Raw genomic sequence first — 26138 nt, forward strand, 5'->3', positions numbered from 1 at the left:
GTTTTTGTTTCCTAACATTAACGATTTCGTCGACATCAACGCAATTAAGGTCTTCTTAATTGGAAATCCAGTTCCAACCTTGCTTGCGGATGCTTATCACTCTGTGCATTCAAGAAACCTGCAGCGAGGAGGATTAATCACATGCTGCGCACCGTTGCTATACGAATGGTTCGTATCTCACCTGCCAAAGTCTAGCACTTTCTGGAATATGAGGGATGGCCTATACTCGTCACAAAAAAATCATGTCTCTCACTCATACAGACATTGATTGGTGTAGTCCTGACAACGACGAAACCAAGATCATCTTCAGTTGCGAAAGTTATCCCAACGTACCCCTTATTGGAACTAAGGGAGGAATCAGCTATAATCCAGCTTTATCCCGTCGTCAATACGGCTATCCTATGAAAAATATTCCAAGTAGTATCCAATTGGAGGGTCTGTTCTTCAAGAACATCGACGATCATGGTAACATGCTGAAGAAGGAAATTGTTCAAGCCTGGCGTCTTGTTCACACAAAAGGGAGAAGATTGTTAGGAAAACATCTTTGCATCTCTTTGAATCCTTACCTTCAATGGGTACGCGTCAGAGCATTCAAGCTCAGGATACCATATCAACATCAAGAACCTATTCCCCTGAGGGAACCAATTTACCTTTTCTCCACCGATGTTGAAAAACTGCAAGCGGCATTAAACAAGGTATGCCAAGAAAGGAATGCTTGGAGGAACAAGTATCGAATTGTCAACACGGAAAATATTGAAATTCAGAACATCCTAAGAAGGAAGGATGAGTTACTTGAAGTACTTGATCGACAAGTGACACAATCATCACTTTCTCATCATATCCCTCCTGCTTCCTGGATCATCGATCAGCTCACGTCAGAGAACGCTCAGCTCAAGAAATAGAAGAAAATGTTAGAACGTGAAGTCGGCTCATCATCAAAGTTTTAGAGTCCTTTCTCTCAGTTTCTTTGTATTTCCCTTTTCAAAGTGTGTAAAAACGGTGTTTTCGCTTGATTAATAAAAGTTTGATGTTTCATAACGTAATTATGGTGTTTCCTTGAAAAATATAACTTAATTACATATCATGCATCGCTTTAGTTGTACGCACCGACACGAGAATTGTCGTGTATCTAATAGTCACTTTCCTTTCTCCAAAAAGAGAGGAGGAGAAGGAGGTGAACCAAGACTTTCAAGCTGTCTCATCCATACAACACTCGTTCAAGTCGCAAGAAAAGAATGGAAGACTTTGAGCAAGAGAATGAAGAACTCAGAGAAGAGATTAATACTCTCAAAGGTACTATTGAAAGACTCAATAGTATGGTAGAAGCCCTGGTGGTTGCGCAGAATCGACCAACGCCAGAAGAACCGCAAAGGACTGTGGTTTCCGAGATTGTTTCTACTCCTATTCCTCAGTATACCATGCCGCCCGATCGACCTTGGGGCATGCCGTATAACTTTACTCCATAAGGGTACATACCTCCAGCTTCTGAAGCTCCAAAAGTCACCATGGATATGCGTCCACCGGAGGGTTACAAACCTCTGGAAATTGAAGTTCCAAGAGCAACGGCAATGGGTTTCACACAACAGAATGCTGAGATACCAAGATCTGCTGTCATTGCTTCTCCGCGACCTATTATGCATACTTTTCCTCCACAGGGCGGAGAAGTATATCATTGATAACACGATTTTATATCGTATATTTAGCTTGAAATCCGTAGATATTTATAGCGTTTTCCGTTTATTATATTGATTTATTATGATATTACGCGAGTATTTGCTTTGTTTCAGGTTTTACACTCTTATTATGACTATTTGTGAAAAGGAGAGGAAATGGAGCTAAAATGACCACTATTTATGCCTAAAAGATGAAAAATGGGTGCTGAAGTGAAAAGGAGGTGTAAATAAGGCCCAAATGTGCTAAAGGAGACCCAAAGGCCCAAAGAGACAGACCAGCCCACGAAGAATCAATTGTGCGTGGCCCAAATCACACAAGCAAGTGGAGACGCACGTCTCCAACGTTCCATGCCACGTCACCAAAGAGGAGACGCCCATCTCCAACCACTCCTAGATTCTCTCCACTTGAGACGCACGTCTCAAGTCGTGTGCTGAGTCTTCCCCAAAAAGTGGAGACGCACGTCTCCAAGTCCTAGTCTTAGAAGTCCCTATTTTCACGCATTCCAACTGCAGTCCCTCGCCTATAAATAGAGCCTGCCACTTCAGTTCAAAACGTCCGATTTTCTGCTAACGAAGTGCTGCCGAAATTGTTCCGCGCTTATTATTTTTCTTCCTGCTTTCATTCAAACAGTTTATTTTCTCACAACAATTTCTACACCGGAAATTGTTGTGAACCTTTTATAAATCTAGCCTTACGTTAGATTTATCGCTTTTATTTCCTTGTTTTAATTTCCGTCCGTTTAAATTCCGAAGAACGATCCAGCCAACCTGTGGTGGAAGTTCGGTACTTGAAGATTCAATTGCAATTTATTTTATTCAGGTTTATTATTTACCGCCTTTATTTATATAGTTATTGCATGATATATTATATGCCAATTAACATGCCTTTTATTATAAGCCAAATTAATTTATGCATGCTTAACCGTATTAATATGTCTGGCTAATTTACTAAGATATCGGTATGTAAAGTAAGTTAACTGTGGGATCCGAAATAAATTGGCTTAAACTATGTTTTATTAAACTATGTTTTGGTTTGTATGTCTAATTTAATTAGTAAGTCTTAAAACCAATAGAGCGAAAGTTTGAGGGTTTAAGACGGTCAAAGGTTAAAATCAATAGAGCGAAAGTTTGAGATCTTTAACTGGATAGTAGACATAGGACATTAGTTTTAAGGATGGCGAAAGCGTATTAAAACTAATTAGCACTTATTTATTTTCAAAAAATGTTTTTACACCCGAGCGGGATGGCGAAAGCGTACGTTAGGGATATTAGCATGTTCCGAGTCAACAGAGCGAAAGTTTGAGATTAGGAGATTTAAATAGATAACAACTTCATAAAACAGACATTTTATTAATTACGTTGTTTCCAAAAAGCTTTTCTAATATCTAATGGGATGGCGAAAGCGTACATTAAGAGTTAGGATAGTAATCTAAATCAACAGAGCGAAAGTTTGAGACGAGGATTTTTAACCAATTGAATTAGTAAAGATTTTTAATTGAATTATGCATTAGCCAATGGACCTTCGGATCACCTAAAGTTAAACGAAATACATACTGATATCTGTTTATTATTATATTTCTTATTATTCACAATCACTCTCCCTTAGGAACAAATCAAAATATTAGTAGCCTTAGCTTTACATAGTAACCTTAGATAACGGTAGATCGATTCATAGTCCCTGTGGATTCGATATCTTTTAAAACTACACGACACGACTGTGCACTTGCAGTCATCAGACTAATAGACACGTAAAGTCGCGATCAAGTTTTTGGCGCCGTTGCCGGGGACTATTTAAGTCGATATCGTAACTCACTGTTACACCGTAGAGACTAGGGCAATTCTTTCCTTTCTTTCTGAACGATTGTATGCCAAATACTCGTTCACAAGGAGGAGATTTAATACAACGAATTAACGAGATCGAACGTTTCATTAACGTCAAACGTCGAGCTCGCAATCTTCCCGAAGTAGCACCAATTCCGACTAATCAGGAATTGACCTTTACTGATCAAATCAATCAAATTACCCCGAAGTTAGAGATGGCTGCTATTCATCCTCTTAGAGACTATGCCGCTCCTTCACGCGCTGAACCGCACTCAAGTATCGCACCACCTGCGATTGAGGCGAACAATTTCGAACTGAAACCTTCGTTGGTACAAGCTGTTCAACAGAATCAATTCTCTGGAAGCCCTGCAGACGACCCCAACCTCCATTTATCTGTGTTCGTGCAATATGTCGACACTGTTAAAGCTAACAACATTAGTTCTGAAGCTATTCGATTACGTCTCTTTCCTTTCTCCTTGAGAGATAGAGCTAGAGCGTGGCTTCAATCCCTGCCTTCTAATTCCATAACTACATGGGACGAACTGAAGAGAGTATTCTTAGCGAGATACTTTCCGCCTAGCAAAACTGCTATGCTAAGAGGTCAAATCAACGGATTTACCCAGAAAGATAACGAATCACTTTTCGAAGCTTGGGAACGTTATAAGGACATGCTTAGACTATGCCCTCATCATGGACTCGAACCATGGCTGATCATCCATACTTTCTATGGCGGTCTCCTTTATAACACTAAAACGACTATAGATGCCGATGCTGGCAAAGCACTAATGGACAAACCCCATGATGAAGCATACAACCTCATAGAGAACATGGCACAAAACCATTACCAATGGGGTGGAGAACGAGCCGCTCTAGAGAAAACCCAAACCAAAGGAGGAATGTACGAAGTAAGTGGTATAGACCGCGTTAACGCCAAAGTAGACGCTTTAACTCAAAAGATCGAAAACTTAACCATCACTCCATCAGCCACCGCTGCTGTCGTAGCACCTAACTGCGAGATTTGTGGATTAACTGGACACGCAGTTGCCGAATGTCAACTCTTGACTGGAATCCCATCTGATCAAGTAAATTATGCTCAAGGAAACCCTTATTCTAACACGTACAACCCTGGATGGAAAAACCATCCGAACTTTTCATATAAAAACAACAACGCGTGGTACGCGCCTGGACAAGCACCTGCTGTGCCACTTGGCTATCAAAAAGCGCCTGTAGCCGCTCAAAACGCCCCTAGGAAGTCGAATCTAGAAATCATGATGGAGAACTTTATAGCTTCCCAACAACAAACCAATAAGGACTTCCTAAATCAAAATATCCACAATAGCGAGCAACTAAAACAACTATCGAACAAAGTAGATGCCTTAGCTACGCATAACAAGATGCTAGAAACTCAAATTTCACAAGTAGCTCAACAACAAGCACCTACTGCTGCCCCTGCTGGCACGTTTCCTGCTCAACCACAACCTAATCCTAAAGGACATGCGAACGCGATAACACTACGAAGTGGAACGAACTACGATGGACCTATCGATCCGAGAAATCAAAACGCACCCATGTCCCAACAAGAGCCAGAGGAAACCCAAAAGACATCAACTGATGATCAAACTGCTAAGACTAATGAGAACAACAACGAAGTGGAACCTGAAAAAGAAAAACCTTACGTTCCACCACCACCTTATAAGCCACCAATTCCTTACCCTCAGAGATTAGCTAAATCAAAAACCGAAGCGCAATTTAAAAAATTTGTAGAACTTCTGAAACAATTAAACATAACCATACCGTTCACAGAAGCCATAACTGAAATGCCTTCGTACGCTAAATTCTTGAAAGAAATCCTATCGAACAAAAAGAAACTCGAGGATAACGAAACTGTAACACTTACCGCTGAATGTAGCGCTATCATCCAAAATAACATGCCTCCTAAACTGAAAGATCCTGGTAGTTTCTTTATACCCATGCGTAATAGGAAAAACCATTATAGAGAAAGCCTTGTGCGACTTAGGAGCCAGTGTTAGCTTGATGCCTCTTTCAACCTGTAAGAAGCTAAATCTGGGTGAGCTTAAGGCAACGAGAATGTCTCTTCAACTAGCTGACCGATCAGTTAAATACCCTGTAGGAATGTAAGAAAATATCTCTGTTCGTGTAGGCCAATTCTACATCCCAACTGACTTCATCATAATGGATATCCAAGAAGATTCTAACATCCCGATCATATTAGGAAGACCATTCTTAGCAACCGCTGGTGCAATTATAGATGTCAAGCGAGGAAAGCTTACCTTCGAAGTAGGAGAAGAGAAAATAGAATTTATTCTTTCCCAATTCCTAAAAGCACCCTCTATAATTGACACATGCTGCTCTGCCGACATAATCGACGAGTGTGTTAATGAAATAAAATCCGAACCAAATAAGGAAACTGAGATCCTAAGAATTCCTATACCGCCAATTTTTGAAGATGACAACTGGCGTGGGGAATATCAAGATAACCACCTGAGTGAATGTTTAGGATTAACTCCTGATCCTATACCTGGGCCTAAGAAACCTGCTATAGAGCTGAAAACACTACCTACCGATCTTAGGTATGAATTTCTAGACGAAGAACTAAACCGACCAGTTATAGTTAACGCCAATTTAGGACAAACCGAGACTGAAAAACTACTTAATGTCCTAAGAAAATGCCCAACCGCTTTAGGATATAACATATCAAATCTGAAAGGAATAAGTCCTTCCCTCTGTATGCACCGCATTATGCTCGAAGACGATTGTAAAACCTCTAGGGAACATCAAAGGCGAATAAATCCAATTATGAGCGATGTGGTTAAAAAGGAAATCCAAAAACTGCTAGAAGCCGGAATAATATATCCAATATCCGATAGCAAATGGGTTAGTCCTGTTCACGTCGTACAAAAGAAAGGAGGAGTTACTGTAATCACTAACGCAAAAGGCGAATCTGTAGCACAACGTACCCAAACTGGATGGAGAATGTGCATTGACTATAGGAAGCTAAACAAAGCCACCCGAAAAGACCATTTCCCGTTACCATTCATAGATCAAATGCTCGAACGCCTAGCTAAACACTCACATTTCTGTTATCTGGATGGATACTACGGATTTTTCCAAATTCCTATCCACCCCGACGACCAAGAGAAGACCACGTTTACCTGTCCTTATGGTACATTCACTTATAGATGAATGCCTTTTGGGCTTTGCAATGCACCCGCAACCTTCCAAAGATGCATGATGGCAATATTTGCCGACTTCCTGGATGGAATAATGGAAGTCTTTATGGACGACTTCTCTGTCTGTGGAGGAAGTTTTGAAACATGTTTAGAGAACCTCGAATTGGTACTTAAACGATGCGTAAGCGTAAACCTAGTCCTTAATTGGGAAAAATGCCATTTCATGGTTCGACAAGGAATTGTACTTGGACACATCGTATCCGATAGAGGGATCGAAGTAGATAAAGCCAAAATCGAAATTATCGAAAACCTTCAACCTCCCAAAACTGTTAGAGAAATAAGAAGTTTTCTAGGACACGTTGGTTTTTACCGACGTTTCATTAAGGATTTCTCTAAAATAACCAAACCCTTAACCGAATTACTGATGAAATACGCCGAAATCATTTTTACTGATAAATGCACTGAAGCATTCCATACGCTTAAACAAGCATTAATCTCTGCACCGATCATGCAACCTCCCGACTGGAATGAGCCTTTCGAAATAATGTGCGACGTAAGTGATTATGTTGTAGGAGCCGTTCTAGGGCAAAGAAAAGATAAGAAACTACATGTCATATACTATGCAAGTAGAACCCTAGACGAAGCTCAAATGAATTACGCCACGACAAAAAAAGAATTATTAGCTGTCGTATTCGCGTTAGACAAGTTTCGTTCTTACCTGGTAGGAGCCAAAATAATCATATACACTGACCACGCCGCTATTAGGTACCTCTTAACCAAGAAAGACGCCAAACCGAGACTATTAAGATGGATTCTGTTATTACAAGAGTTCGACCTAGAAATTAAAGATAAAAAGGGAACTAAAAATGTCGTAGCAGACCACCTCTCTCGATTGGAAAATCTGAAACCCGAACAAGTACCAATTGACGATGATTTCCCTTATGAAAGACTCATCGCTCAGTTAGAAGCTAATGAATTAGAACCATACCATTCAATCACTGAAACCAATAACTTCGCAGAAGTAGCTTTAGCCAGCTCTGACACACCTTGGTATGCAGACTTCGTAAACTACCTAGCTGCTGGTGTACTTCCTCCTGATCTAAGTTACCAACAGAAGAAGAAATTTTTCCATAACCTAAAACATTACTATTGGGACGACCCGCTCCTTTTCAAAAGAGGCCCCGATGGAATCTTTAGACGTTGTGTACCCGAGGAAGAAATAGGAAGCATAATAACACACTGTCATTCTGCACCGTGTGGAGGACACCATAGCACATCTAGAACCTGCGCCAAAATCCTTCAATCTGGACTCTTCTGGCCCAACCTGTGGAAAGACGTTTATTTTGCTGTATTAAATTGTGATAGATGCCAACGAACCGGAAATATCTCGAGACGTGACGAAATTCCTCAAAAGGGCATTCTAGAAGTAGAAATATTTGACGTCTAGGGAATAGACTTCATGGGCCCGTTTCCATCATCATTCGGAAATCAATATATACTCGTAGCTGTCGATTATGTTTCGAAATGGATAGAAGCTATCGCTTCTCCTACAAACGATACACAAGTAGTTATTAAACTCTTCAAAAACGTCATCTTTCCTAGGTTCGGTGTGCCAAGACTGGTAATTAGCGATGGTGGGTCTCATTTCATTTCACGAATCCTCGAGAAACTCCTTCGAAAATATGGAGTAAATCATCGAATAGCTACACCATACCATCCTCAAACAAGCGGACAAGTAGAAGTATCTAACCGCGAAATAAAACAAATATTGGAGAAAACTGTTGCTATATCTAGAAAGGATTGGTCAACCAAGTTAAATGAAGCTTTATGGGCTTATAGAACAGCTTTCAAAACTCCAATTGGAACTACCCCATTCAAACTCGTTTATGGAAAATCATGCCACCTCCCGGTAGAGGTAGAACATAAGGCCTATTGGGCCATTAAGAATTTAAATCTAAACTACACCGCCGCTGGTGAGAAACGACTTCTGGACATAAACGAATTAGACGAACTTAGACAAGACGCTTACGAGAACGCCAAAATTTATAAAGAGAGAACGAAAAAATGGCATGACAAGCGTATATCTAGGAAAAATTTTAGCATAGGCGATAAAGTACTTCTATTCAATTCTAGATTAAAATTATTTCCTGGTAAGTTACGATCTAGATGGTCTGGCCCTTTCGAAATCACTAAAATATTTCCGAGCGGAGCGATAGAAATCAAAGGAGAAACCGTCAAACCATTTTTCGTAAATGGGCAACGTCTTAAGTTTTACCATCATCTCGAACACGATGAAAATATCCAAATTTTTAAACTTGACGAGCTGCCCGCTCATTCGAAAAAATAGTTTTCTATTTTAAATCGTCGAGCTTACGACATAAAACAAAGCGCTTGGTGGGAGACAACCCACAATTATTTTTATTTTTAACTTTTTATTTTTATATTCTATTCTATTTTTGAATTATTTTAATTATTTTTATGTTTTTCCTACATTTTATAATAATCACTATAATTATAACCGCTATCTTTAAATCGCAAAAATATTTCCTTTTTATAATTATATCTATTATTATAACTTGTTACATTTTTATTTTATTTTTCTCTTTATTTTCCTTTTTAAACAACACTAGCCTAGTTCTAACTTAATCTTAATATTTTCAACTTATAGGTTTTCTTAACTACTAACTAATCAAGATGCAAGAAGTTGATAATATGGAAGTTGTGTTCCGTGGTAGAGGACAAGAAGCGAGATTTGCTAAGCTGGCCGAGAGGCAAATGGATTTGACTTGCTGCCCTCACCAGCCGACTATGGAAAGACTTGGTATCGAAGAAAGCGTCATGCACTTGCTGAACCAAATCGGTTGGACCGGTTCTCACCTGTTCTGCAAGTTTAGTACCTACCGAAATCTCACTCTGGAATTCTTGAGCTCCTTGACTTATCTTCCTAACTGTGGACAAGGGCTGAGGAAAGGAGTTATCCTCTTTCGACTCTTTGGTTTGGAATATAACTTTTGCATCCGAGATTTTGCTGAAATGTTAGAATTACCTCATGGATCAGATGCATACACCACAGTAGCTGAAGACAGTCTTGCTTACTGGGAGTTGGAGAGATTTTGGGGCAAGATCACTGGAAACGACAACCCTGAAGTGAACGAGTTTCAATCTGAGAACATCCATAACCCTGCCTTCAGATACTTGCATAAGATCATCGCTCACTACATTTTCGGTAAACCCGATAATATTACTGAAGTCTCTAGAGAAGAATTATTCATCATGTTCTGCACCTCTCAGAATCGTCCGGTCAACGCCATCGCATTCATGCTAACAAACTTCGAGCGCATCACGCAAGACGAAGTTTCATCTATTAGGATCGGCGGATTTGTCACTATGATGGCTAATGCTATAGGACTGAGAATACCTCTACTTAGATTGACACCTCTTGGTTCCCACAATTCCATGGACATTCGTTTCTGCTTTAATCGAGGTATCATCGGTAACCTTGGACCTGATCAGTTTGATTTACTCATTGATAATAAAGTATTAGATCAGTTCACCTTACCAAGTCCAAGAACGAGTGTGCACAACCCTGCTAACTGGCTTTACTATGGTCATATTCCTGAGAGAGAACCCTCACCTGAAACCCCACAAGCTTATGAACATTTTGATGGGGAAATGCACGTATCGGAATCTGAGCCTGACACTCCTCCTGGATACTACGAACCTATGCCTGAGGATGATCATGTGCCTGAATATGAGCCTCTTCCTAAAGATGAACCCATTCCTGAATAAGAACCTCTTTCTGAAGATGAACCCATTCCCGAGTATGAGCCTGAGACTCCTTCTGAAGATTCTGCTGATGATTATACTGAAGATATGGCTGATGTCGAGCTTGAACCACAACAACCTGCTGCATCCACCGCATCAGTGAACCAAAGAATGCCTAATCAGAACACACATGAGCAAGCCATCAATGCACTGCAACAAGATGTACAACATGTGCGCAACGAGCTACACACTTTGCAAATGCACTTCTTCGATTTCATCGACACCGTCAATGCTCAATTCGACGAAGTTTTCAAACACATTTATTCTAATGTGCACAACAATAGACGTGGCTAGATGTTACCGCTTAGATTATTAGATTTTATTTCTAGTTTTAACAATTTCCAATTCCTAGTTTAGAATTTAATTTTCTGCATTTTTACATTCTGTTTCTGTCAACATTCAGTACCAGTTTTTAATTCGAAATGCAATATTTTATTCATTACTGCTACTGTGTTATACTATTCTGCTGTCTGACTGCTATATATTTATGAATACATATAACTCACTCAGTCTGGTATTTTGCTGCTTATAGTAACATCACTTGTCCCATCTGTGCTATTCTCATAATTTTGTATCTGTCAGCTAGTGACTACAGCACCACATGCGAAATGGGCATGTCCCTAGGCTAGGAGACGCACGTCTCCACCTCTGTGGGACCAGACTCTGCATGCAAAGGACAGGAGACGCCCGTCTCCATGCTCTGTCCCCCAGCAGACTGACTGCCTGAGACGCGCGTCTCCCAAGGGCAGCAGTCTGCGTTTGACCACGCAGAAGAAGCATCTTTACTCCCTTTTGAATTATGAATTTGAATTTCAAAATTCATCATTCAATCTTCTTCATTCTCCCCATTATTTCTTCCATTTAAACACCATAAACCTCATTCATCCTCCATCATTCACCTCTTTAACCCCACATCATTTCCCATTTCTCTATTCCATTCAAACTTCAAACATCACCATAACTCCATTTTAATTCTACATTAACCACACCATTTTCAAACCTCACTATAAAACCACACCACCACCACTCTTTTTCTTCACAACCTCCAAACCATTTTCTACTCTTCTATTCTCCATACTATTTTTCTCTCAAAACACATCATGCCTCCACGTTCAATCATCCGTAGTGTGCGTCCTGAGAGGGCACCTCCCGACCTTTCACATATTATCTTTCGAGAGGATGACAACGATGCTCAAAGAACCAAATACCTTGCATTCTATGAACGTTCGGTTGTTCCCACAAAATTTGTGAACATCGAATGTCTAGAAACTCTGGGTCTCATAGATGGTGTCACCCGTCTACTCACTAAATCTAGCCTACACCATCTTTGTACCGAACCCGTACCAACTTATGAGCCGCTCGTCTTAGAGTTTTTGAGCTCTTTCAACTACGACACTCCTTCTGATCAACTGCTCTTAACCGGTAACATCCAATTTCGGATGTTCAACCGTGAATTTACTCTGGATCAAGAAGTAGTGGCTACGTACTTGCATTTTAATAATGTACCAAATGCTCTCCGCACAATCTTTCAAGAACTCGATGGTCGATCTTGGGAAGACCTTGCTTTCGAATTTTGGTTTAATCTTACTGGCGAAATTCCTACCGGTTGGAGGGCTCTACATGCTTCTCACATTCAAAACCCCGCTATACGTTATTTTCAACGTGTTTTGGGGCACACTATTTTTGCAAGATCCAACAACCACAAGGTAAACCAAAATGAATTATTTTTCCTCTACTGTGCGCTAAACAATATCCGTTTCAATGCCGCACCTTTTATGCTCCAACACATCCAAGGCTGCATCAACGCCCCCGCTACAAACCCCTTTCTGTTTGGCGGAATTATTACTTCCTTGGCCTGTGCCTTAGGTCTTGGTGATGACCTCATCTCCCTCACTCATCTCATGATGCCTGCTCAATCACTCGACCTCACTTACTGCCGTGACTCCCACTTGGTTTCACCCCGTAATGATGGCCACTACACTTTGGTCGTCAACAAAGTTCTGATTCCTTATGTCGTCCTGCCATGCCCAGAAAGAATCAACATCCGTTATGTTCAGCGTTGGAGGCTTATTGATGACAACCCTCAAGATAACCAACCTGAACATCCTAATGAACCTGTGGATGCCATGGAAGAAGAACTCAACCAAGAACAAGCTGATGTCAACCAACCTCCTCAAAACAACCCTCCACCTATTACTCTTGATGCCATGTATGCTGCAATTCAACGACAAGACCAACTCTTTCAAGCTATGCAGACAAATCAAAACGAAACACTAAGGCTTATTCGAGAGATGCAACAAGAGCACCGTGACTATGCTATTAGGAACGAAGGCCAATACACCGAAATTGCTACACAATTGCATGATCTCAACATTCGTGTAAATGGATCTCCTACTGATAGACGTCGCCGTGTTTGTACAAGAGGCGCAAGCAGTTCTCGCAACCGCAACACTGAGGAGTAGTTCACATGCATTGAGGACACTGCATCATTTAAGTCTGGGGGAGTCGTATTACTTGCTTTATTTTTATTTCCTTTTAGTTTATTTCCCTCCCTTTCAGTTTTATTTCCCTTCCTTGTAATGTTTTTCTAATTAAATAAAGAATATTTATGGAATTTCAAGCCTTATATGTATAATTCCGTAGTTATTACAATTTCTTCCATTTTCTTGAGCCATAACAAAGTATTTGTTTTACCTTATAGTTTTATTTTTTCTTAAATAATACAAAAACATGTGATTTAATTTTATTTCTCATATAAAAGTGCAAAAAAATATTTTATAATATTAATATTTTAGTTTAATTTCTCATATTAAAAATACCAAAAATATGTTTATTTATTTTAATTTTCTTTTAGATTTTAATTTGCTTATTTTTACACTCTCTTTAGTTGATTTTGATTAATATTTGTTAGTATATTTTTGTCATTTATTCATGCATCATTATATCTATATCCGTGACTAATATTTTCTTGATTTTTGTGAGGTACTACCATCTTTGAGGATTTTATTATGGACATTTATAATTCATTTCAATTTTTGTATATATTATTCTTATATTTAGCTTTAATTTTCAATTGGATTGTAATAATTAGTAGTTAATTTTCATCCTCATTCGTTTAAGTTTGTAATCTCCATCCCCGAGGCCTTGTAATAATTTTTATCGCTTTTCTTTATCGCTTTATTTTATTATTTCTCGCATGCTTTAACTATTTTTCAAAATAAAAGAATATTAGGTTCTTAGCCGTTTTCTATCATAAGTCGATCGCACTTCACGCATTGCCATCAACCGTACTTACACATGCACACTTGCACAGCTTGAGACTGGACTTTCTTACAGATGACCTACTCGGTTAATCATTCTGGTTGATCGTTTAGAGGCTAGTCTTTGACTAGTTCACGTACACTCTTATTTTACCTCCTTCATGTTCATCCCTTTATGCTTGAACTTGTATGCTTGTTTGTATGGATTTTACCTGTATGACCTTGTATGTTTCCATTTATTTCTTCAATTTTCCACTTTTAATAAATGTCCACCCCCGCATTACTTGGACCATATACCAAACCCTCAACCAACTCTTTGTAAGCCGATTGCCTCGTGCATCGCCATCGACCTGTTTTCAAAACTCTTTTCATAATAAAAAACCTCGACTTTTGTCGAGTGATCTTCTTTAAAACTCTTTTGTGCACTTGCACTCTTTTTCCTTTAAAATTATTTTCAATAAAACCTTTTTTCAAAACTTTTGAGCAGAACTACAAATGCTCTGACTTCTCCATTGCACTGGGGAGGTATGTAGGCACAAGATACAACGTCTTGCCGAGCAAACTTTGTAAATATTTTCTTTTTCTTTCTCTTTAGCAAACAAAAAATGGTTTTAACATAAACATAGATTTTCAAAAGGTTCTTGTGGAGTACCACAGATGTGGGGGGTGTTAACACCTTCCCCTTACATAACCAACCCCTGTATCCAGATTTCTTTTTGTGGGTTTTTTTGAGTTTTTTCCCTTTCCTATCTTGGAGACAATAAAGTTCGGTGGCGACTCTTGCTTTTTAACGAGTTAAGTTAACCAATAGCTTAATCTCAAATTTTCCGCCGCTACAGCTGGCATTCCCTTCCTCTTCAGGATAAATATGTTAGTGGCGACTCTGTTAATTTTCGCGGTAGCGACAAGTATCCAAGTAATTTGTAACATAACTTTGTTGTATGTCCAGGTTTCTCGCAGCACTGGCATATGACTCTTTTAACTGAGTCAGGTGATGCTGGCCTTCAATTAGAGGAATAATTGTTGTTTGAACATGAATACTAACCTTTCTTTACATGATTCCCTTTTGTTCTTTGGGGCATTTGCAATAAAAATGGGAGTGGTATCCTGATTTTCTTCACTTTGAAGGTAAATTTCAAAATCAATTAGAAGATCATGCAATTCTTCAAAGGAAACTGATTTTCCTCTTGTACGAATTGATGCTGCAACTTCTCGTAAAAAATATTTAGAATCAAGTTTTTTTAACAAACAAGTTTTCTTTTAAAAAATGAAGAGTTGTTTAATTATTAGAAAAAGTATGAGAGATTTTTTTAAATTTATGTGAAAATAAAATTATAATTTGATAAAATAAAATAGAGTGAAGACCCATTTTAGTCCCTCACATATATTGAAGAGTCCAATTTAATCCTTGAGAAAAAAAAAGTCTCAATTTAATCCTTTACAAAATTTAACCGAGTCATTTTAGTCCCCGTATTAATATTTTTTTCAAACCAGTTTTTTTCCCATACTTTTAAACCGTGACTGGTGCCATGTGTATTATTTATGCCACGTGTATTATTTACAAAAGTAAGAGACACCCATTTTGGTCCCTAACAAAAAAAAGGGACTCAATTTAGTCCCTTACAAAACTTAATTGGATCATATTAGTCCCTATGTTCAATCATACATTATAGTACCACCAATTTAAAACTAGGGAGCAAAAATTTTACATCCTATCATATACATTATAGATGTACCATCACAAACAATAATTAGCTTGCACACGACGAAACCATGAAATTCAAAAGATATTGTGCTAACAATATAATTACTTCATAATTCAAAATATTATAGTATCATCCAATTTCAAAATATTGCACTGACAAATAAAACTTTAAAATCCAAAATATCTAGTATCATCGAAATAAAATCAACAAAACAAACAAAGTACCATAAAATTGCAAAGAACATCGTACCAACAATTACAACTTAAAAACAAAACATTTGATGATGTCATAAAATCTATAAGACAAATTTAAATTAATAGAAGGAAACATCAAGTTGGCCGCCATTGTGTAAATTTAGGAGTAGGCATGAATCCATGACTACTAGGCCCTGTTGGTGGTCGGATCGATGAAGTTCCAACTGTTGAAGGACGTGCAATGAAAGACGGTGTTGGTAGCCAAACTGGAGGAGGTGATGGTGTAACAGGAGGTGGTGGATGGTGTAACAGGACGTGCAAGGAAACTATTTTAAGAAACAATCATGAATCACTAAGTGGACATTTTTAACCATTCGATTAAAATTATATCAAAGGTTATAAATGAGTGTAACTATTAATGTAATGTATTGGTGTAATTTGATCCCTCCTTATATATATATATATATATATATATATATATATATATATATATATATATATATATATATATATATATATATATATATATATATGGGACGTATCAAATAAGAACTTTGGTTATTATAAGAATGAGAACTTTTAATAACAACCGTACGATTTAAAATCAATGCTCAGATTTTATTTAAATTTTAAGAGATAGTAATTAATAGATAAATTCTGCTTTAAATACACATCACATTAAAACAAATTTGAGCATTGATTTTAAATCGTACGGTTATTATTAAAAGTTCTCAGTTCTCATAATAACCAAAGTTCTCATTTGATACGCCCATATATATATATATATATGTATATATATATATATATATATATATATATATATATATATATATATATATATATATATATATATATATATATATATATATATATATATATATATATATATATATATATATATATATATATATGTTAGAAATTTGTATGATAATCCTGGATATCTCCAAGAATCGTGTTCGTTCACTTTCCGAACAAAGTATTTCGACCCTATACTTGTCTGGGTTCACGAAATCTTTGCGGGAATAATTCTTGGAGAATCAATCTGTTTCTGACAATGGAGAACAGATCAGAATGTAGAGGAAGTATATGATTTCGTATTTCAAATCGAGACCAAAAGACTCCTTATATAGGAGACCAATAATAGAAACGAACAGACACACCTGTTCGGTAAAACAGTTATGTTGGTTGGAAACGAAGCACCTGTTCGGTAAAACGGTTATGTCCGTTGGGAAAGGGTGCAACTATTCAAACGAAAATTTTGCAGCGGAACCCCAGCCAGGGGCGCTGCCCCTTGGACCCCGGCAGGGCGCTGCCCCGCACCCCGCCAGGGGCTCCGCCCCTTGGAACCCCGTTTCTATTATTCGTATTCAATTGTACGTTTGGCTCCACGAGCGTGCACTCCGCACTACCCTAACTCGTTTCAAGCTTAACGCATAATTGCATCGCCCTTCAGTAAATCACATTACCATCAAAATTACATTGATAATACTAAAATCACCAACTATATATATATATATATATATATATATATATATATATATATATATATATATATATATATATATATATATATATATATATTAATTTTTATTTAGTATTTACATCGACTTTGCACGATCCGTACCAACGCAGAGGTCCTTTACTAATATAAATTAAATTTAGACTCGATTCTTAAACAAAATATATAATATTATTTTGGTAATATCGAAACAATAAATAAATAACAAAACAACAAAAAATACACTAAAAACACTATCACACCATAAAAGGATAAACCACAATCAACAAAAAAAGATTCCCTTAAAAGAATGACAATAACACTCTGTCTCATTTTGAAGGTATATTGTTGTTTTCAGCAAAAACAAAACAATTGAATCATATAACAAGAAGAAAATATTATCTATTTATTAAAATATTAGTTATAACAGTTCCAAAACAAACCGATAAGATGAATTATAAAATCTATGATACCATATCCTATACGCTAAGTTTTCTTTCTTTCACTTCTATATACATAAACACAAACTCATTAGACCAAAACAACACTTACCAAAATGGACTTTCTTCTAAAACTCCTTTTGTGCTTAAGCATTCTATGCATCAATATGGCTTCTTCTTCATCATCACATAGAAAACAATTAGAGAAAGGTATTAATTTGACAAAATTTGTCTTCTATTTTATTGTGTTTTACTTTGTTAATTCTATTTCATAGATTGATGTTTTTTATTAATTTAATTTATATGTAGGATTTGTTGGTGGTATTGAAGATGAGAAACAGAATCCAGTTGATGAAAATGTTCTTCAGAAACATGCTGCTTTCTTTGATCTCAATAAAGATGGTCTTATTTATCCATCAGAGACTTTCCAAGGTTTTTTTTAATTACAAAAATGTTTTTAATTCTTTCATTCTATATTGTTAAATGAATTAAATATGAGATCAATATCTAAGGAAAACAATATTTCATTAAAATTTACATAATTTAGGACTGATTTCGAATTTCGAATTAGCTCAAAACCCTTTTCTACAAGGAAATTGAGCTAACGCCAGAAAAATCTGTGCTATTCATATTCCTAAATTTGTAGAAGGAAATAAAAGAGACAAAAGAAGGGATATAATTTAGGTATTGTTTTCCTTCTGTGCTTGTTGATTGTGTTGTAAACTAATTATCATTCTTTAGGATTTTCAGTACTCCCTTTCCTTGCATCATGGTTTTAAATTGTTAAATTAAGCTACAATAGACAGTAACATCATGGTCAATTTCAAGTCCGCACTGCTGAGGCTACTATTATCCGCTTTAGGTATGAGAATTTTTACGATTTTGTCCTTTATAAAGGCGTCTTGTTGGGTTGTGGTGTAGGACTGATGTATGAATAGCACAAACGATAGACAATAACTGAGCTAGATAAAGTTCAGACACAGTGCAGTGTGTTTTGGTACAGTGGTGTAAGGTGGACCTAAAAGACTAGCACTCAAATACCAAAAAGTCCGTGAATGAGTGAGAAGTAATTCAAAAGCGAGAAGGAATAGCATACCTTAAATAGCACCTGCCGGATTTTATATAATGTGAGCGGTTAAAACCATCTCCGTTTGAACCGACCGACTTATGCACGTTGCTGTTTGATTAATTCAATGTGTGATTAATGCTTGAATAACATGTGATACTTGAATGAGGTCTTCACTATTCTATATGTCATTCCATGCTGTGCGTGTACTTAGATCTTTTATCACGGATTTTGTGGGCGGCCCAAAACATAAATCATGAATGAAATAAAGTAAAAGAAAAAGAATAAATTTGATAGTATTATTAACAATTTTGGTTAATAATGAATGAATGAATAACAGCAATGCGTGAAATTGGGAGTGGGGTGATGTTATCAACTGCAGCTGCGGTTTTCATCAATGGGCCCCTAAGTCAGGCTACTCGCCCTGTAAGTTAATCAAAATTTATATTATTAAAGTTTGAAATATTTTATTCTCCTAATTAGTCTTTTGTGAGCACTTAGGCTAACCTTTATTATATGGTTGTTATTGTGGAGTAGGGAAAACTCCCATCTCCACTTTTTCCAATTGAAGTTAAGAATATCAAACTAGGCAAACATGGCAGTGACACTGGAGTTTATGATAGTGAAGGAAGGTTTGTTGAATCAAAGTTTGAAGAAATTTTCATCAAACATGCACATACACATCCAAATGCTTTAACACAAGATGAGGTCGAGGAGTTGATAAAATCAAACAGAGATCCTAAAGATATCCAAGGAAGGTTGGTTTGTTGAATATGATGATGCATATAACATAAGTTAAATTTATTTTCACTATAGAAATATAATAACCATTAATGTATGCTCATATATGCAGGACTGGTGGCTTTGTTGAATGGAAAGTTCTTTACCAACTTGCAAAAGACAAGAATGGTTTACTTCAGAAAGAAACAATTCGCGGTGTTTATGATGGAAGCTTGTTTGAAGTGCTCAAAAAAGAACATTCAAAGACAATTAATGCAGCCTAGTTATAATTTATCTATGTAAACAAATATAAAAAAGTTTGTTTATAGAATGAGAACCGCTATGCTTACACCAAATTGTAACACCGTAGTTTGAAGCACTATTTTGTAAATGGCAAAAATTCCAATGCATATGATAATAATAAAATAAGAAAAAATAATAGATGGAACCGTATATAGATACGGTGTAAATGTCATACTTGGTGTCATTTTAGCATTTCTCGTTATAGAATAGATCAATTTGTTTTGAGTTTCATGGTTCATTATTTGTTAAGGAATGTATCTCTATGTATGTTAATCATGATCTATCATGTTGTGTGATATACATATTAGACAATATTGAAATGAAAATTTATATCAATTTCATGAGTGGTTTTTGTATTTATTCATACATTATGATCTTGCAAATCACTTAGAACTCTTTGATTTTTCTGCAATGTCATTGGAAACAACTACTATTTACAAATTTTTTTGAAGAATTTATAAAGACTTGTATAATCCAAAATACGGTTGGTTTGAAAATGTTGTGTTTGTATCATTGGTTCCTTACAATATACAGGGTATGTTGGATCACGATTTTAACAACGTTGCCACCAAAGAAATTACCGGGTCGAGTCGCGGATCGGTACGCTTTCTTTAAGACGTTTCGCGGTACTGCCAAAATTATGCAAAGCAGCTCTTAATAACCACGACGCCTCCAGGATAAAACAGCCCAGTTCTATACTATACGATTACTACTTGCACGGTAGATAATCGGTCTAGAAATACACCCTCAAATGGTACTACGACCATTCAAATATGGTATGAATACCATCTTAGTATCTGGTATAAAGACCAGTCGTAGTAATTTCTCAAACCAAGAGAAATTTCAATAATTCTCTAAAGAGAATCCAAGAAAAAATTATACTTATAATTTCTCAACTCAAACGAGGAGAAATTAACATTATTCTCTAAAGAGAATTCAAGAAGGTACTCGGAAAATTCAACGAGTAGAAAGAAAGAGGGAGAAGTTGGCGCTTCGACAATTCAAAAGACGCAGAGTTATGAGAGTGAGGAAGGAAAAACTCAAATTAAGTTTTTGGTGTGTTTTGGAATGAAACAAGTGACTTCATTATATAATGAAATAAACTAGCTAAGATTTCTAATCTAAGCAATGTGGGACTAAGAAGTTTTTTCAACTAATATACAATGTGGGACTTCACTTAATGAACTTTTTCAATTCATCTCCCTATATTGGAATATATGCATAATGTTCCAACAATCCCCCACTTGAATTTAAAACAGTGTTTCAGAAATAACGTCAAACGTTTCTAAGATTGTGCATATGCAGAGGTGTCTACGGCTTGAACCTTTGCGTAGCAAGTAGGATTCCGATTCAACAAGAGTGACACAATTGTCTTGAACTCTATCTCAGACATCAAACTCGCACACAACCTTTTCTTAAGGTGTATTCTTAATAGCCCGTGCTTTTAATGGCCCTGCACGTGTATCCCGGTTTAGTGAAGGCTCTAGGAATTCTGCCTCGAAATTCCATAGGAACCGGCCTCAGTTCCACAATCACATAGGTGAGTCTATCAAGAGTACTCCTGTAGCCTAGGTACTCCCTCATACAAAGTATAGATCTCATTAAGAGTTTCTATTATCTCATCCTCTTATTACTTCAGGATTCATGCTTCTTTTATTTACTCTAGCATGATCAGCTCATATTACTCACAACTTGTTATTACCCATTGAACCTATTTCTTGGGATCTCCAGTCATTTAGGTCGGGTTACCATCATGAGCAACTCATTTCTGTATAGGCATTAGTCCCATCTTTTTTTAGATGTATTATGGACTTTCTCTCTAGCTAATCCTTTCGTCAAAGGATCTGCTAAGTTTTCATCAGTGCGTACATGATCCATTCTTACAGCTCCTTTAGAGATACAATCTCTAAAAGCATTGTGCTTTCTTCTTATTTGACGTCTTTTACCATTATAATAACGGTTCTCAATTTTTGCAATAGCCGCGGTACTATCGCAGTGGATCAACACAACTGACATAGGTTTTTCCCATAAGGGAATCTCAGCTAGCAAGCATCTTAACCAACTTGCTTCTTCACTAGCATTTGCTAATGCGATCATTTCAGACTCCATCGTGGACTGAGCCAGGATAGTATGCTTATTTGATTTCCAAGATACAGCTCCTCCAACTATGTTGAATACATAGCCACTAGTAGCTTCGGAATCACCTGACAAGGTATTCCAATCTGCATCACTGTATCCTTCAAGTACAACAGGAAATTTCTGATAATGTAGACCGAGATATACGGTCCTTTTAAGGTACCTCATGACTTGCTCAATAGCTTGTCAGTGCTTGTTACTCGGTCTACTCGTAAATATGCATAACAATCTTACGACATATACAATGTCGGGTCTAATACAATCAGTGGCATATCTAAGGCTGCCAATGATGCTCGCATATTCAGTTTGTCTCACACTTTCACCAGTGTTCTTAAACAGTTTAACACTTGGTTTATAAGGTGTGCATGCAGGTTTACAATCAAAGTATTTATATTTCTTTAAGATCTTCTACACATAGTGTGATTGATCCTAAGAAATTTCTTGCACGGGTCTCGTGATCTTTATACCAAGAATCTCGTGATCTTTCATATCAAAGTTGTTACTCAACAATGATTTCACATCATTAATGGTCTGAATGTTTGATCCAAATATGAGTAAATAGTCTACATATAGACATATGATAGTGTAAATGCGATTCTCAAGTTTGTAATAAACGCATTTGTCACTTTCATTCACTTTATACCCATTCGATATCATTAAGTTATCAAACTTTTCATACCATTGTTTAGGAGATTGCTTTAATCCATACAAAGATTTGTCTAACTTACAAACCTTGTTTTTCTTGTTCATGGATCACAAACCCTTCTGGTTGTTCCATATAGATTTCTTCTTCTAAGTCACCGTTTAGAAAAGCAGTTTTAACATCCATTTGGTGTACTATTAAATTATAAATAGCAGCAATTGAAATAAGTACCCTAATGGATGTTATTCTAGTGACAGGAGAGAAGGTATCGAAGAAATCTACATTTTCTCGTTGTCTAAAATCCATGGCTACAACAAGCCTTGTATTTATCAATAGTTCCATCATATTTTAGTTTCTTTTTCAAAACCCATTTACAACCGATTGGTTTGCAACCAGGAACCAAGTCTACTAAGTGCCAGGTCTTGTTAGATTCCAGAGAATCTATCTCATCATTAATAACTTCTTACCATGAGTCTACATCCAGAGAAGACAAAGCTTCTTGAAGATTTATTGGATCTTCTTCTACATTATAAGCCGCATAGTCAGGCCCATAATCTTTAGAAACTCTTACTCTTTTACTTCGTCGAAGTTCTATTTCTACATTTTTGTTGCTTTCTGTGCTTCTTATCACAAGAATGTGACTCGATTGAGTGCCCCCACTATTTCTCAATTTGAAGGGAAATTCATATTCATAGAAATCAACATCATTTGATTCTATGATCGCTTTTGCATTTAGGTCATAAAACCTATATGCCTTACTGTTTGTTACATATCTAATGAATACATATTCATATGCTCTATTAGCGAGTTTAACTCGTTTCGGATCCGGATTTCTGACATAAGCCAGACATCCCCAAGTTCTCAAATAAGACAAGATTGGTTGTCTTTTCTTTAATATATCATAAGGAGATATATTACTCTTTGACTTGGGAACTCTATTCAGGACATAACAAACAGTCAATAAAATTTCCCCCCACTAGTGAGGTGCAGCACCAGAATTCATCATAATTGCAACAAAAAATTCAATAAGAGTTCTATTCTTTGTTTCTGCTTTACCATTTATTTCAGGGGAATATGGAGCAGTCGTTTCATGTACAATTCAATGTTGTTTATAAAAATTATTAAATAAACTAGAATCATACATATTACCTATCACTACAAATTCTTACTAAATCATTTTCAAATTCTTTACAAAGTTTTTGAACTTATCAATTTCATTCACAAAAATATCATTCTTTATGATGATGGTGTACAAATCTACCCCAATAAATTGACTAAATATTTCCTTATTTATAAGAAGAAGAGAAAACATAAACATGATTCTTTATAATATCAGAAGTATACATGACATTCTTCAAGATTAAAGTCTTTTCATAGGTGGACCATGTTCCACTTCTCCAATATCGACAACATTAGTGGTGTGGGCATCTCCCAACAACACTTTCTTATCTTTAGTATTCGTGTATGTTTTAAACATAACACGATCATAACAACCACGACGAGAGACGCCTGTGTTTATCCACCAACCATCAAATCTATCAACCATGTTGATTTCAATGATCATATGAATAAATTTTCCATTAGCCATGTTAACTCGTGCATTACGGGCCACACCAAGTTCAAGCATTACATGCTACATCTCTTAGCCATATGACTTAGTTTTCCACGGTTGAAACAAAAGAAAAACCACGTCATTTCTTTGAGGTGGTGGTTGTTGTCTAGTTGGAGCAATTGGGGCCATAGAAGGGTTCCCATTCTTAATTCGGTTCACAATATTGCAGTTCTAATTCTATAATGATTTGCCATATGGCTTTAGAACCATACCGAATTTATTTTTGTTGTTTAAAGCAACCAAGACTTTTCTATTTAATCATGTCTCTGATATTCTTCTTTAATGAGAATAATCAGTCTCTAAATAAAATATTATTTTATTTTCTAACAAGGCATAATTCATAAAAACTTTCAAACTAGGGGCAGTTTGTCAATAATAAAAGAAATTCAAATTGCATATAAATACATACCTTCAGTGATGATCTTATGAGCAATATTTTGAAGTTCGTGACTTTGAGTTTCTATGGACCTTTCAACTACCATCTGATACTTCACGTAGCTGCTAAAATCATTCTTCTGTTCTCCAGCTTCTTCAATGTCATACTTGTTTTTCAGAGTCTCTTAAACATATTTTGAAGTATCACAATTACTGTAATAGTCATACAGATCATTTGTGATTCTATTCAGAATGTTATAATCATTCTTTCTATAAGGTGATTTCATTCCTAAGCTGTAAATTGTTCGCTTTAATCTGTGCAGCAGATTCAGCTTCAACACTATTATGTGTTCCTTTTGATCCTCAAATTTCTTACCGTTAGTATGTTCGGTTGATCCAAAGGGAGCAACAAAATGTCCTCGGTCAAAATGTTAGCTATTTTTTTTTTTCAACATTAAGAAAAAAATCATCATTTGTTGCCAACATTTGAAGTGACATCTCTCAAAAATGACGGTTTGTCAAAGAAAGTATCCGCAGAAGTACCAATAATTTCTTCAGTAGCCATGGCAATTCGAAACGTCTTAAAATTGTTGGATCACGATTTTAACAACGTTGCCACCAAAGAAATTACCGGGTCGAGTCGCGGATCGGTACGCTTTCTTTAAGACGTTTCGCGGTACTGCCAAAATTATGCAAAGCAGCTCTTAATAACCACGACGCCTCCAGGATAAAACAGCCCAGTTCTATACTATACGATTACTACTTGCACGGTAGATAATCGGTCTAGAAATACACCCTCAAATGGTACTACGACCATTCAAATATGGTATGAATACCATCTTAGTATCTGGTATAAAGACCAGTCGTAGTAATTTCTCAAACCAAGAGAAATTTCAATAATTCTCTAAAGAGAATCCAAGAAAAAATTATACTTATAATTTCTCAACTCAAACGAGGAGAAATTAACATTATTCTCTAAAGAGAATTCAAGAAGGTACTCGGAAAATTCAACGAGTAGAAAGAAAGAGGGAGAAGTTGGCGCTTCGACAATTCAAAAGACGCAGAGTTATGAGAGTGAGGAAGGAAAAACTCAAATTAAGTTTTTGGTGTGTTTTGGAATGAAACAAGTGACTTCATTATATAATGAAATAAACTAGCTAAGATTTCTAATCTAAGCAATGTGGGACTAAGAAGTTTTTTCAACTAATATACAATGTGGGACTTCACTTAATGAACTTTTTCAATTCATCTCCCTATATTGGAATATATGCATAATGTTCCAACAGGGTATTGTAAGGATCTAATGTTCCTCCTGAACCATGTAGCATCTGTATTGGTTGAAGCATCATTAAGTTGAAGTTTTGTTATGGACGACTAGGGTGTTGGTGATGGTTTCTCCTCCACCATGTCAAATTTCTCCGATGCTTCTATTATGTAGTATTTGTGTTGTGAGAGATAGAGTCCATCTTTGACACGGATTAATTCCACACCCAAGAAATAGTGAGGATAACCCAAGTGTTTGAGTGAGAATTGGTGAGATAAGGCTACAATGAAGTTGCTCATGAATTATTCATCATTTATTGTGAAAAGAAGATCATCTGCATATACCAGAAAGTATGTGATGATGTTGTATGCTGTATAGATAAATAGGGAGGGGTCACTTTTGCGAGTGAGA

At 36.6% G+C, this 26138-nt stretch overlaps 1 protein-coding gene and 1 non-coding gene across 2 annotated transcripts; one reads left to right on the plus strand and one right to left on the minus strand.

Annotated features, from left to right (window-relative positions):
• Positions 1–4084: 4084 nt before the first annotated feature.
• On the minus strand, positions 4085–4191 carry LOC131600811 (small nucleolar RNA R71). Its single transcript, XR_009283418.1, has one exon. It is a non-coding gene; the product is annotated as a small nucleolar RNA R71 (small nucleolar RNA).
• A 13462-nt stretch (positions 4192–17653) lies between these two features.
• On the plus strand, positions 17654–19869 carry LOC131595933 (probable peroxygenase 5). The gene is made up of 5 exons (XM_058868470.1): positions 17654–17818; positions 17918–18040; positions 19015–19100; positions 19212–19432; positions 19528–19869. The coding sequence occupies exons 1-5, from the start codon at positions 17725–17727 to the stop codon at positions 19676–19678; spliced, it is 675 nt and encodes a 224-aa protein (XP_058724453.1). The 5' UTR covers positions 17654–17724; the 3' UTR covers positions 19679–19869.
• The last annotated feature ends 6269 nt before the right edge of the window (positions 19870–26138 follow it).

This window comes from Vicia villosa, linkage group LG4, assembly GCF_029867415.1.
Source record: "Vicia villosa cultivar HV-30 ecotype Madison, WI linkage group LG4, Vvil1.0, whole genome shotgun sequence".
NCBI classification, from domain to species: Eukaryota; Viridiplantae; Streptophyta; class Magnoliopsida; order Fabales; family Fabaceae; genus Vicia; species Vicia villosa.

What these genes read in the sequence shown, in the direction of transcription:
- LOC131595933 (XM_058868470.1), top strand. Translation starts at nt 17,725, where the DNA reads ATGGACTTTCTTCTAAAACTCCTTTTGTGCTTAAGCATTCTATGCATC. An exon ending in TCCATCAGAGACTTTCCAAG is followed by an intron (nt 18,041 to 19,014) that starts GTTTTTTTTAAT and finishes AATGAATAACAG; the next exon opens with CAATGCGTGAAATTGGGAGT. An exon ending in CCTAAAGATATCCAAGGAAG is followed by an intron (nt 19,433 to 19,527) that starts GTTGGTTTGTTG and finishes TCATATATGCAG; the next exon opens with GACTGGTGGCTTTGTTGAAT.